General features: G+C 37.8%; 1 protein-coding gene across 30 annotated transcripts in view; it reads right to left on the bottom strand.

The window, feature by feature from the left end:
• The window catches only part of MAP4K4 (mitogen-activated protein kinase kinase kinase kinase 4), a 196,765-nt gene that overhangs the window by 3,691 nt on the left and 179,905 nt on the right, over positions 1–13,169 (bottom strand). For 16 of the 30 annotated variants that reach the window (XM_060187421.1, XM_060187427.1, XM_060187426.1 and 13 more), the window contains 5 exons: positions 8,655–8,789; positions 6,816–6,916; positions 4,699–4,848; positions 3,991–4,150; positions 1,740–1,879 (listed from right to left, as the gene is read on the bottom strand). In XM_060187421.1, coding sequence (XP_060043404.1) covers positions 1,740–1,879; positions 3,991–4,150; positions 4,699–4,848; positions 6,816–6,916; positions 8,655–8,789 — 686 coding nt within the window. Of the gene's footprint in view, positions 1–1,739; positions 1,880–3,990; positions 4,151–4,674; positions 4,849–6,815; positions 6,917–8,654; positions 8,790–13,169 lie in introns of all 30 variants that reach the window. The other 14 variants (XM_060187428.1, XM_060187418.1, XM_060187415.1 and 11 more) reach the window with 1 other exon arrangement.

Below are 13,169 nucleotides of genomic sequence, written 5' to 3' on the forward strand. Positions count from 1 at the left end.
GTCTGCAGGTGTCTGTCTTTCTCTCCCCCTCTCTGTCTTATCCAACAACGACAACATTAATAACAACAATAACTACAACAATAAACAAGGGCAACAAAAGGGATAAATATTTAAAAAGAAAAAAGAAACACAACATGGTTCATGATATAAATGTTTCCTTTAGTTCCCAGGTAGGTAACGTAGAAATACCAACAACCTCTACACCACCAAAGGCAGACAACTTAAGAGTCCTTTTTGAAAAGGAATACTACAAACTTGTCACATATAGTGAACATGTTGTCAATTTTTATTACCTTATCATATTGTGAGCTCTTGAATGAGCAAAAAATGTTATTTCTGAAGAGGGTTATTTATTTCTTTAACCTCTATTATACCTTCTAAAAGACAAATGTGTTTGGAAAATTCAGTGGGAATAGAGAAGACTTCTCAGTCACCTTATATTTCTTCTTAAAAAAATAAGGTAAAATACATGAGTGGTTTTTTTTTAAAAGATTTTTTTATTTATTTATGAGAAAGGAGAGAGAGAGAGAGAGAGAGAGAGAGAGAGAGGAAGAACCAGACATTATTCTGGTACATGTTCTGCTGGGGACTGAACTCAGGACCTCACGCTTGAGAGTCCAGTGCTTTATCCACTGCGCCACCTCCCAGACCACGACATGAGTGGTTTTATACTGACTCAAAGGATATATAACACATGTACAATTTACTGAAAAGCCTAAAACAAAAAATATTCTAGGCCTAGCTTTATAGCTATGTTAAATACATTCCGGCCGAAAAATGCTGCATTACTCTAAAGTCGTATGGATTCTCAAAGTAAAATATTTGGATGCTACATATTCTTTAAAAATTAACTCCAATAGCAACTTGACTATAGGATTGTAGAATAGAACAGGTTGGTGGTGATGGGCTTGAATATACTGGTGGGCAGGCAGGAGGACTGACTGCCAAGAAGTCTATAGTTTTTAGTCATTTCAAACTTTGAGCTGACTGCTAAGGTAGTTTACTGTATTTTACTAAGAAGTGAAAACATCTTGAGAGGCAAGGTTCTGTGATTGCAGTGCTACCCAAACAGATGGGATACGGGAGCTACAGAGTATCCTTTTCACTCTTCAAGTCATTCCCAAAGCAGATCAGACCAAAACTCCTGCCTATCTGCTATACTCCAGGGCTAGCTTTGGTTGAAACTACTGGAGAAAAAGGGATGTGTCCAGTTTTGAGAAACAAAGGTTTTAATTGGGGGTTTTGATATGCTAGGGTCTCAGCTACAGGGAGTATTCCTGCTTCTGCATGAAATAATTCATACTGTAAGGAATTTCTGACATACAAATACTGAAGTTATTTTACTGCTCAAAATACAAACTAACAAGTGATATCTTTCTGGGCTAAACTGGTTGAAACTGGAGATGACTATGCTTAGTGAAGTAAGAAAAACGACTGCGTGGCTTTACTGGTATGTGGAGTGTAGAAAATTGAAACACATGAACTTGTAATAATCACCATCACCAGAAAATGAAAAAAGAGGAGATGGGGAAGGAGGAGGCTAAGGAGAAGATGAAAGAAAAAAATAGCCAAACTGATTTTAAGATTCTGTGAGAACTGTGGTTGTTATTGTTGGGAGGCGGGGACGACACATGACACAGGACTTTGGTGATGGTGTAGTGGAACTAGATACTATAATCTTATAAACCACTATTAAATCATTAATAATAAAAAAATAGATTATTTGAGAAAACTATTACCTTATCATTGCGTTCACATAAGAATTTTAGTCTTTGAGCCCTTTTGTGCATAAACACACCGTCCAAGTGACCAGTTTCCACAGATCGGATCTCTATGGCCTTTTCTCCCCAGCCCATTGTCTGGTTGGACCGAATATATGCTTTGTGAAAAGAGAAAAGCACATATTGTTAAAGATAAAGAAACAGTCCTGAAAAGATGGTGCTTACAAAGAGCAAAATATGTGAGCATATATATAGCATACTGTCAAAAGACAGGCATGAAAAGATGTTGCTTATATAATGCATGTAAACACACACATACACACACAGGTCTCTAGACAATATAACATTTAAGATTTCTTTTTTTTTCCTTCCCTGAGCCTGAAATCTGATATGCAGGTGGATCCTAGTTATTGTCTGGGGAGATGATGTCATGGCTGGAAGAAGGACCAGAAAGCTGAATCAGGGAAGAGAGTAGCTCCCAAATATGGGAAAGGGGTATAAATATTGTTGATCGTAAACCCCATCAATTTGATGTGATGTGGGGCCCATATTCAGCTTAGGAGCCTATGTGACCTCTGCATTCCTGTAGATCTGAGCTCACATTCTGTGGTCATAAGTAGGAGCATTCCATGATGTCCCAATATCAGAACCCATCTTCCTCAGGTGTAGCATATAGTATGTTGTCCAGCCTCCCTTTGGAGGATGGAACATTCTCTACCATTGTTGATCCAAGTTAAGGGCAAGGTCCTATGGGGTCTATTGTGTTGTTCCTGATAGAAATGACCAGTAACAATAGAGAGAGGGGTTTATTCAAGGTCTAGGCCCATCCTGTCTGTTTGGGAATCTCAGGACTCTCCGATTAGGGCCCCAGCTGATGCGGTGGCCTGATAGTAACTAAAAAGTCATAAAAAAAAAAAAAAAACCTAGTATAGTCACAGGCCCTTTGGAATATAACTAAAGTATGCCTACTAGCTAGCTATAAAATGGTGTACCTCCCAACTCTTCATCTGCACTATTCCAGCCTTTAAGTCCATGATTGATCAACAATTTGTTTGGCTTTGTATGTTAACTCTCTTTTCAACCACCAGGTTCCAGATGCTAGAGTGATGCTGGCCAGAGTTCCCTGGACAGACAAATCCACCAATGTGTCCTGGAGTTCAGATTCCCCAAACCCCCGCCCCACTAGGGAAAGAGAGACAGGCTGGGAGTATGAATCGACCTGTCAACACTCATGTTCAGCGAGGAAGCAATTACAAAAGCCAGTCCTTCCACCTTCTGCATCCCACAATGATCTTGGGTCCATACTTCCAGAGGGTTAAAGAACAGGAAAGCTATCAGGGAAGGGGATGGGATGCAGAGTTCTGGTGGTGGGAATTGTGTGGAGTTGTACCCCTCTTATCCTATGGTTTAATCATTGTTTCCTTTTTATAAATAAAAAATAAATTTAAAAAAACATTTGGGATTTTTAAAAATTTTGTAATTTTTTGGTCTATTCTTGAAAGTGGTAATTTGAATCAATGGCTGAATCTATTAATTCCCAAGCTCTTTAATGATGATCTTGAGCAATAACTGAGTTTACAGTTTTATGTTCATATTTTCATCAGACCAGGTAGAAAGATGAAATGACTAGTAAACAGCAATAGTGAGTTCTACCAAAATAGTTTGGGAATATAAACTCAAAGTTATAACAATTTTAAAATAGCCAATCTCTATTCTTGAATCACAGAAAAAAATTTTCCTCTTTTTTTCTTTACTTTCCATGAGACAGTCAATAAAAACAGTTCTCTGGAGTATTTTAAGGATTATATGAAGGACTGTGGGCAGGGATGAATAGCATAATGGTTATGCAAAGAGACTCATGTTTGAGGACCCAAAGCCCCAGGTTCTGACGAAAGCAGACATGTTCAGGGTGGTATGGCCATAGACAAAAGCCCGACGTTAGATCCCTGGCACCACTGTATGCCAGAGTTTAGCAGTGCTCTGGGGAAGGGCCGGGGGTGGGGGGGAATGACTGCACACAAGAGATTTCAAAGTACTAATTATTTGACTTGTTCTGGAATAGATAATGACTACAGTCCCCTTTATAGTCTATACTCTAACTCTCTTACCATTTATTGCTAGTTATTCTGCTCAATGGCCAATGGTCTGAAAATACCCAAAATTAGTGTGGTCAACATACACAGATCTAGAAATGGCGCTACTTGTACAAATGCTGACCCCCACCTCCTCCTCCACACCACCCCTTCCCCTGTCCCCAAGAGCTACATACCTACAGATGTTGGCATTTCTCCCCACTGCAAAACCACATCCTTGGTGATCCTCCCATAGGTATTCACATAAACCCCTTCATCTTCATAGCACACTAGAAGTTCCATTCCATCTGTATTGGGGAGGATGATGATTGCATGGGGTTTGATGCTACACTGGATCTACAGAAGAGAACAGAGTATTGGGAGGCATGTTGATGGCTATTTCTAATCCTGCAAAAAAAATGTAAGTAGTAAGACTGTCTTGGTGATTGCACTGGTTAACATTACTAGTGATAAATACAGCAGTTGGGTAACATTTTGAAAAAATTCATGTAACATTTATCCCAGAATCTACCTTATATTTATTTTACTGTTCATGTTTTGACACCTTGGAACATATTCAGATTGTGAGTTACACTTAAAAGAAATTATGTTCCAAAACCAAACCCATGGATACTCTGGTCTACCAGCAATTGCCCCAAATCCATCCCATGTTAGTCAAAGCCAGGGCTAGATGTTTTCAGGAAGGCTTCACAGAGCCAGGAGGGTGGATTCTCACTTGTCTCAAGCATGCCTCTATTGAAAATGACACGTCATTTAAATACTCACTCCCACATCAAGGGGTAGTAAGGCATCCCTGCTTGTGTTAGTTCACTAAGCAGAGTAAAGAAACAAGTCAAAACAAATGAAGCCAGTCAACCAACCATAGAGTGTGGGTTCTTTCTTACGTGTGTTGGTAGATAAATGTCATAGACTGATCCTGAATCCACATCAACAGCATGGAATCCAGCACAGGATCCATAGATTACTTTCAACCTCTGGCCCTCCTCAACAGTGAGATCCACCAGTAATGGCTTATGTACCAGTTCCCCAAATGACTGAAAGAGGTAACCACAAAAGAAATAATAGTAAGACAAAGTAGAACTTACTGCTAACAGATCACAACAGAGAAACCAGACCCAAGGTACTTTTATCCAATTACTGAGCAAACCCGGCAACAGCTCTAAGCAAAAATATTCTATACTTTAAAAAAGTGCTTCGTGTGGTCCGGGAGGTGGCGTAGTGAGAAGGCTTTGGACTCTCAAGCATGAGGTCCTGAGTTCAATCCCCAGCAGCACATGTGCCAGAGTAATGTCTGGTTCTTTCTCTTTCCTCCTATCTTTCTCATTAATAAATAAATAAAATCTTTTTTTAAAAAAGTGCTTTTCTCTGTCAATTGGTATCTGAAAGGCTCTCCGTCTATATGTCACAAATGTCCCACATTCAACCCAAGAATTCTACTCTTTCACATGCTGTTCTATTATTTGTCTTGTAGTAAAAAGATCTAAAGTGTGGACCGTCTGCAGCACATTATTCAACTGCTGAAATGCAACTAACTGAGATGTAGAGACTTCTGTTTTAATTTTCTGTCTAGAAAGATAAAAGTGGCAGAAGGCTCAATGCATTAAAGTAGCATATAAACATAGGATGGCTTTGATTTTTCATTTTATCATCAACTAAAGCTCACCAGACAGATTTAAGAAATGTATAAAGTGCTTGCTACACAAAGGATAATAAGCCCAGATCTTATAAGATAATTACAGTCAAGTACTTTTCATCACTACTATATAAACTGTTTGTTTACTTCATTTTAAGATTGAGACATCTGAGGCAGAGAGAGTGAAACAGATCACAGCCCTGAAAGTTTTCTTCAATGTGATGGGTATCACACATGGCAAAGCAGCACATAATATAAGTAAGCTGATTTGCAGGACCAGGAACTCATTTTAAAAGCAAGTAAGGTTAACTCACTTATACTGTATCATTAGCAAATCAAATAAGCAATCTCAATAAGCTACATTTCCAAATACCTGGGTTATCCTTAATAAAATGTCAAAATATTTTTAAGAGAAACTGAAAGTTCTTAGCTTCTTTTTTCTCCATTTTTCCATTATTTTATTTGATAAGACATAGCAAACTTGGGGCATGGGGAGGGGAGGATGGAGTGGGAAACAGAAAGACAGAGAACTATAGCACTGTTTTATACTTAGTGCATGGTAACATGTATGTTCAATTGGGTGCACCATTGCCCAGGGCCTTTAAAAAATTTCCTAATTTCTTAGGTTGCACCAAAAACAGTCTCAGGCCCTTAAGTCTTAAGGCCCTGTGATACCACTAGAAATCACATCACTATTGTGGTTAGGGCAAACTGCAAGTGGCAGAGCACCGGACTTGCAGGCCTGGTGCTCTTGTTTAGATCCCCAGTACTGGAGTGCTGTTCTGGCTTCTCTGTCCCCTATGAAATTTAAAAAATAAATAAATAAATCTTAGAGAAATGGTGTAATATTTAATAAGAAATCACTCAAGAATTTTAAAAGGTATATTATACATTTTTGCACTACACATTCCCTGTATCATTAAAATTTTATTGATGTTCTGTTTTGTCTTGTTATCAAAAAGTCTGAATCATTATATACATCCAGGACTTTAGATAGTAGGTCAAGGCCTGCTTTCTAAATGGAGGTGTTGGTATTATTATTATTTTTTATCTCTTCTGTTATCATAACAGCACACTGGTCAAAATGTTTGACCAAAATTCAACTATTTCTTCACACTGAGGATTTGGAGAGGATATAGCTAGACTTATTAGACTCTAACACAGCACAAATGCTTCCTCCAGTGTGGTGCAAGATGGCCTGACCTTGGGCCACATGCATAGCAAAGTAGTCTCACCAGATGGTTCACTGTCACTTTTTTTTTAAGTTGAGGCAACATGCTTCAGAAATGTTTTTCCACATGTCTTCAAAAGTAAATTGTGACATCATGCCCACCTCATGTTTTAAGTGTAGCTGATGTTGTTTGTTACCTTAAAGGCCATAAATTTGTGATACGGCTTAGGGGCCCATGCATAGACTTCCACAGAACTCTTCAAAGCAATTACCAGAAATTTGATTCTTTCATATTTTACTGTGACAAAGAAACGTAAGTAAGAGAAGCACCAGTTAGTAGTATCAACAAATCTGTTTCTAGGGTCTGCAGGACAATTTACTCCTATGTATTTCAGTTCTATGAGTCATTAAAGTTAGCCCTGGATGATTTTAGTTATAACTCAGAAAAATACATCACACAAATATAGAAAACCTTAATTTCAAAATCTATGCCAAAGAGATAGTAATACTTTCCAGTATCTTTCAAAATCATTTCAAATACTGCAATAGCTCCTACAATCATGTAATTAACCAATGAGCTGAGAACTAGGGACACACTACACAATAGACAATGTCAAGAATTATATTATCCTTATCCCAAGGAGCCAAACATACCCATGCAAAAAGATTCGTGTATACCTATGTCCATAGCAATATGATTTGTATTAGCCAAAACCTGGAAGCAACCTGTCCAACAACAGATGAGTGGCTGAGCAAGCTGTGGTATATACACACAATGGAATACTAGTCAGCTATTAAAAATGCTGAGTTCACCTTCTTCACCTCATCTTGGATGGAGCTTGATGAAAGCATGTTTAAGTGATATAAATTAGAAACAAAAGGGATGATCTCACAGATAGAAGTTGAAAAACAAGATCAGAAGGGAAAATACTAAGCAGAACTTGGACTGGAGTTGGTGTACTGCACTACAGTAAATAACTCTGGGGTCGAGGGGGAGGGTTCAGGTCCTGGAACATGATGGCAGAAGAGGACCTAGTGGGGGTTGAATTGTTATGTGGAAAACTGGGAAATGTTATGCATGTACAAACTATTGTATTTTACTATCAACTATAAACCACTAATCCCTGAATAAAGGGAAAAAACCCCCGAAACTGCAAAAAATAAATAAATAAATAAATAAATAAATTATAATATCCTTGAAAGGAAGCAAACTAACTAACCTGTATAGCTTCATAAACAGAAAAATATATATAGTTAAAAATCAATTTTCAAATGCTTCTATGCTTAATCAGTAGTTTCTGTTTCAAATTCCATTAGAATATATCACTTCTCAATAAAGTACATGTTTGGTGAAGGTTCAATATATATCCTTATTACTCCTAACATTTTGGTAGTTGTACAATTTTTTAATTTTTTACTATCATACACACACACACACACACACACACACACACACACAAACTAGATTCAGTTTCTTTCTTGTGGAATCTTACTTCATCAGAAGTACTTCATGCATGTGGTGAAACAGTTGTCACAATATGCTGACTGGTCAGCTAGGTTCATTTAGCTGTGAAAACATCAGCTTGCATAGCACTTTAACTAAAAATAAAAATAAGCCATGGCTCTTTAGATCAAATGATGAGAGATTTCATCAATGAATGCCAGGGATCCACAGTTCTCTAAATGAAGAATAAGCCTGAGTGAAAAGGAGGAATCCAAATTGCCTCTCTCATTTGATTTGGCTTTCCTCAAAGCATTCGTACAGAGAAGAATGTGGACTGTCAAAGAGACAGTGTGCAAAGATCCTTTAACAGATAGACTGTGTGATGAGATGGAGAACAGAAGGTGCAACAGAAACGCACTTGTTAGCACTTACATTCACAATTAGAAGACACCTTAGCAGCATTAACAATACAGGTGAGTTACAAGTATCTGAAAATTTTACTACCAGTAGCATCAACTAAAATGAGTTTTAAATAAAAGGCTACTCAAAATCCCTGGACAAACAAAAATCCTGTGAATGCCTGGAAACTTACCAACTTTATAGTGTACACATCCTTCCAAATCCCCTACAGTTGTCCATCCCTGTTTCTTTTCAACTTCTGGGTCATTGTGTAGTATTTTATTTCTTAACCATGACAAATAGTAGACACGCAATTTATCTTTTTTGCCTAGCAAAACAAATACGCACATTTTACACGCATAGTAAAGTGGTATTATTAACAATAATACTATCAAGAGTGATGTCCATAAAAAATTATCTCCCTAAAGCAGCAATTCTTATTACAAGAATTTTTTTACAAGAAATGAAACTCAAAGTACCCAAATGAACTTTTGTGAAACTCCATACAACTATCATCAGGGCTGAGTTAGGAGAAAATATTAAGTGAGTAAAGGATTGAATTTTATGTAGATGGAGATTATCAATAAACCCATGCAGTACACAAATACCTTTACAATAATACAAACAAAAGACTATACAATAGCTTCACACTCATAAGCTATTTAATTCTTAAAACCTTTCAGAATAGCTATTAACTCCCATTTGACAACATCAAAGTTATAGAGCAACTCAATGCAGGGGCTCAAATACAGAAAAAACTTACATTAGAATATATAAAGATCTCCTATAAAACAACTAGAAAGAAAAATTAAAAGAAAAACTAGCCAAGCAATTGGAACAGGCAAAGATATTATTTCAAAAAGTTATTTGTTCTCAGCAATCAGTAACGACTGCGTATAAGACCACGCTGAGCTACAATTTTACATACTTATCAGAATATCTAGAATGAAAACAGTTATAACACCAAAGGTAGTCAAGCATGAAATTGATTTTTTTTTTTTTTAAGCGCAAGAACCTCTTTGGAAAGCTTAGCATTATCTACACAAGTAGAATATATGTATAGCTTACTTATGAACCAGTGATTATCCTCCTAGTGTATGTGAGTTTCCAAATACAGGGTAGGAATGTTCTTAGAAATATTGTTCATAATATTTCAAAACAGGAAATAACAAAAGTGTCTATTAACATCAGAATAAATAACTAATCAACATGGGGTAGAACAAAGCAAACTCAACAATAAGCAACAAAAAAATGGTAATCAGCAATGAAGCCTGGCAACCACATTCAACAAGGTAAAGAAGAAACATCTCGGGTAAAAGTGATTTGCAGATACTTGTCATGGGTCAATGAGAAATTGTACCCATGTATCACAACTACACTGTAAATCATTAATTCCCAATAAAAAATTTAAAAACTAAAGAAAGAAAAATCATCATGTTACACCAAAAGAAAAGGCATTTGACAGCATCTAGCACTCACCTCATGATTAAAACCAGTTCTTGGGGGCTAAGCAGTGGTATAGCCAATAGAGCACCTATCTTATCATGTACAAGGACCCTGGTCAGGTCCCCGATCCCCCTCTACAAAAGGAAACCTTCATGAGTGGTGAAACAATGCTGAAGGTATCTCTATATATGTTTCTCTCTCCTTCCCTCTCAATTTCTCTGTCTCTATCAGAAAAAGATTGACTCTGTTACTACTGCGCTGTATACTTTATGGTCTGTTCGTTTTCTGTATATGCTTTATCTATTTTACTTTATTAGAAAGTGACAGAAATTGAGAGGAATGGGGAAGATATAGAAGAAAGGTATAGGACCATACCACCCTGAACACGCCTAATCTCTTCTGGTCTTGGAAGCTAAGCAGGGTCGCGCCTGGTTAGTACTAGGATGGAAGAAGAAGAAAGACAGATATCTGCAGCACAGCTTCAGCACTCATGAAGCTTCCTCCCCCAAATAATTATGGACTTGGGGTTTGAACCTAGGTCCTTGTGTACTGTGACATGTATGCTCAACTGGGTACACCATAGCTGAGCCCATCTGTATATATTTTATACTTCAATACAGTATTTTTAAGTTTTGAAGAATCTGGGGAAATGATCATTATGTTAAATGGATATAAGACCATGTGGTTGTTCTAACAGTGTTAATTCCCATTTTCTGAGATATATTAATAGCATAAAGAAATAAAAAAAATTATCTGAAAGTGGAACATTATATTCTACCCTGTTTAGTGTTTTTTTTTTTACTTCCTTCCTTTCTTTTTTTTTTTTTCTTCTTTTATAGTTGCTGGGGTTTTACTCATCTGGGTTGACTTTGTTCTGACACAGAAACAAAGGGAGAGACCACACATCACTGTAGTGTCCCAAGTACAGTGTGTGTGTGTGTGTGTGGGGGGGGGGGGGGGTCCTTGAATCTGGGTTGTGTCGAGGCAAAGTGAGATATTTCACCACCTAAGTTTTTTCCCCCTTCTTTTTAGATTATTTTATTGGGAGTGTGCAGGGTAATGGGTTATAGTGCAATTGTTGGCACATGGGCACATTTTATAATTCCCTGTGATAGGCATCTGCAGTATCTATTTGCTACTTTTGAAGTTTCCAATTGACACACATAGTTTCACAATTGCAAAAAAATCTTTAAAGCATACTAGAGAGAAAAAGAATACAAAAGAGTGAGTAAAAAAAAAAAATTATCACTCGTATAAACTCATTATTGATCCCTGTGAACAATCCTATCTAACTGGATCACAAAATGAAGTCTAATCCCTTTTTAGCTATAATTTTATTTTATTTTGCCTCCATGGTTACTGCTGAGGTTCGGTGCCTGCACTCAAATCCACTGTTTCTGGTGGCCATTTTTCGCTTTTGTTGTTCTTGTTGTTTATCATCATTGTTGTTACTGTTATTGCTGTCATTGATGCTGTTGGACAGAACAGAGAGAAACGGAGAGAGATGGGGAAGATAAAAGAGGGGGAGAGACAGATAAGACACCTGCAGACCTATTTCACCGCTTATGAAGCGAACCCCTGTAGGTGGAGAGCTGGGGGCTTGAACTAGGATCCTTAGGCCAGTCCTTGCCCTTTGTGCCACCTGCACTTAACCTGCTGTGCTACCGCCCGACCCCTTTTAGCTATAATTTTTTAAACTTCTTTTTTCTTATTGTTGTTGTAGTTATTATTGTTGTTACTGATGTCATTGTTGTTGGGTAGGACAGAGAGAAACGGAGAGAGGAGGGGAAGACAGAGAAGGAGAGAAAGATAGACACCTGCAGACCTGCTTCACCGCCTGTGAAACGACTTCCCTGTAGGTGGGGAGCCAGGGGCTCGAACTGGGATCCATGCGCTTTGTGCCATGTGCGCTTAACCCGCCAGGGGCTCGAACTGGGGTCCTTGCGCTTTGTGCCATGTGCGCTTAACCCGCTGCACTACCACCTGACTCCCAGCTATAAATTTTATTTTTCCTCTGATTTTCTAATCTACTCCCCACCAACATTCAAGTTTTAAATGTTTTTCTCATTTGTAAGATAAAATCTTTTCATTAAAGTACAGAAATATGTCACACATAAAGCAAGCTTAAACTAGTATGTAAATAAAAGTGCTGTTGGTTTTATGAGTCATTTAAAAGTCTTACAATTCTGCGTATACTTTGATCACAATAATACAAATTATAAGAAAAGTATAGCATATCTAAGATGAGTATGTACGCACTGTGGTTAAGTAAGCTACAAAGATTATATATATATTATTTATTGATTATTGGATAGAGACAGAGAGAAATTGAGAGGGGAGAGGGAGATAGAGAGACACCTGCAGCCCTACTTCACCACTCGTGAAGCTTTCCCTCTGCAGGTGGGGTCCAGGGTCTTGAACCCAGGCAGCACTGTTAGGTGTGCATTTAACCAGGTGCACCACCACCTGGCCCCCAAAGATATTTCTGAAAAATGACTACAACAGATGGGAATAGGGGGATAAATCAATAACACATTTTAATGCCCCACCCAAAGAAATATTCTGTAGTCATACATCTTTTTTATGGATAATAGCTACAACAGGCGAGTGTCTAAAATATCTGCATAATTCCTTCAGTGTGAATGGGTAAGAGACTGGAACTTAAAAAACTGCAAAGGTGATAGACATAGAATTTTGTAAATTTTATCTTTTTAAAAAATTATTACTATGGATAAAGACAGAGAGAAAGTGAGAAGAAAAGGGAAATTAGAGAAGGAAAGAGACAGAGAGGCATCTGCAGCACTGCTTTACCACTCATGAAGCTTTCCTCCTGCAGGTGGGGACCAGGAGCTTGAACACGCATCCTCGTGCACTGTGACACGTACATTTAGCCAGGTGAGCCACCACCTGGCCCTCTTTAATTTAACCTACTGATTTCTCTTACATGCTTATTTGTAGTGGTTCGCTTTCTACAATGAACACATAACTGGTACTAAGGGGAAAACTAGAAAAGAACCCAGTCATTGCTAACTGATATAAAAAGAAAATAATTTTACTGTCATGGTAAAAAACAGTTCCCTGTGCATAGGTCTATCCTATGGGAGGAGCTGTGTGTGATCTACACACAAGATAAGCTCAACTAAACTCAGTAAGCAGGGGTGGGGGGGAGAAAATGCAGGTTACATGTAAAATGACAATTAGTTCTGTGCTTTTCAAGTTCTGTCTTGGGATGAAACATTAATGTGCACACATGTGAATATAT

The sequence above is a fragment of the Erinaceus europaeus genome, chromosome 3 (genome assembly GCF_950295315.1).
Source record: "Erinaceus europaeus chromosome 3, mEriEur2.1, whole genome shotgun sequence".
In the NCBI taxonomy this organism is placed as follows: Eukaryota; Metazoa; Chordata; class Mammalia; order Eulipotyphla; family Erinaceidae; genus Erinaceus; species Erinaceus europaeus.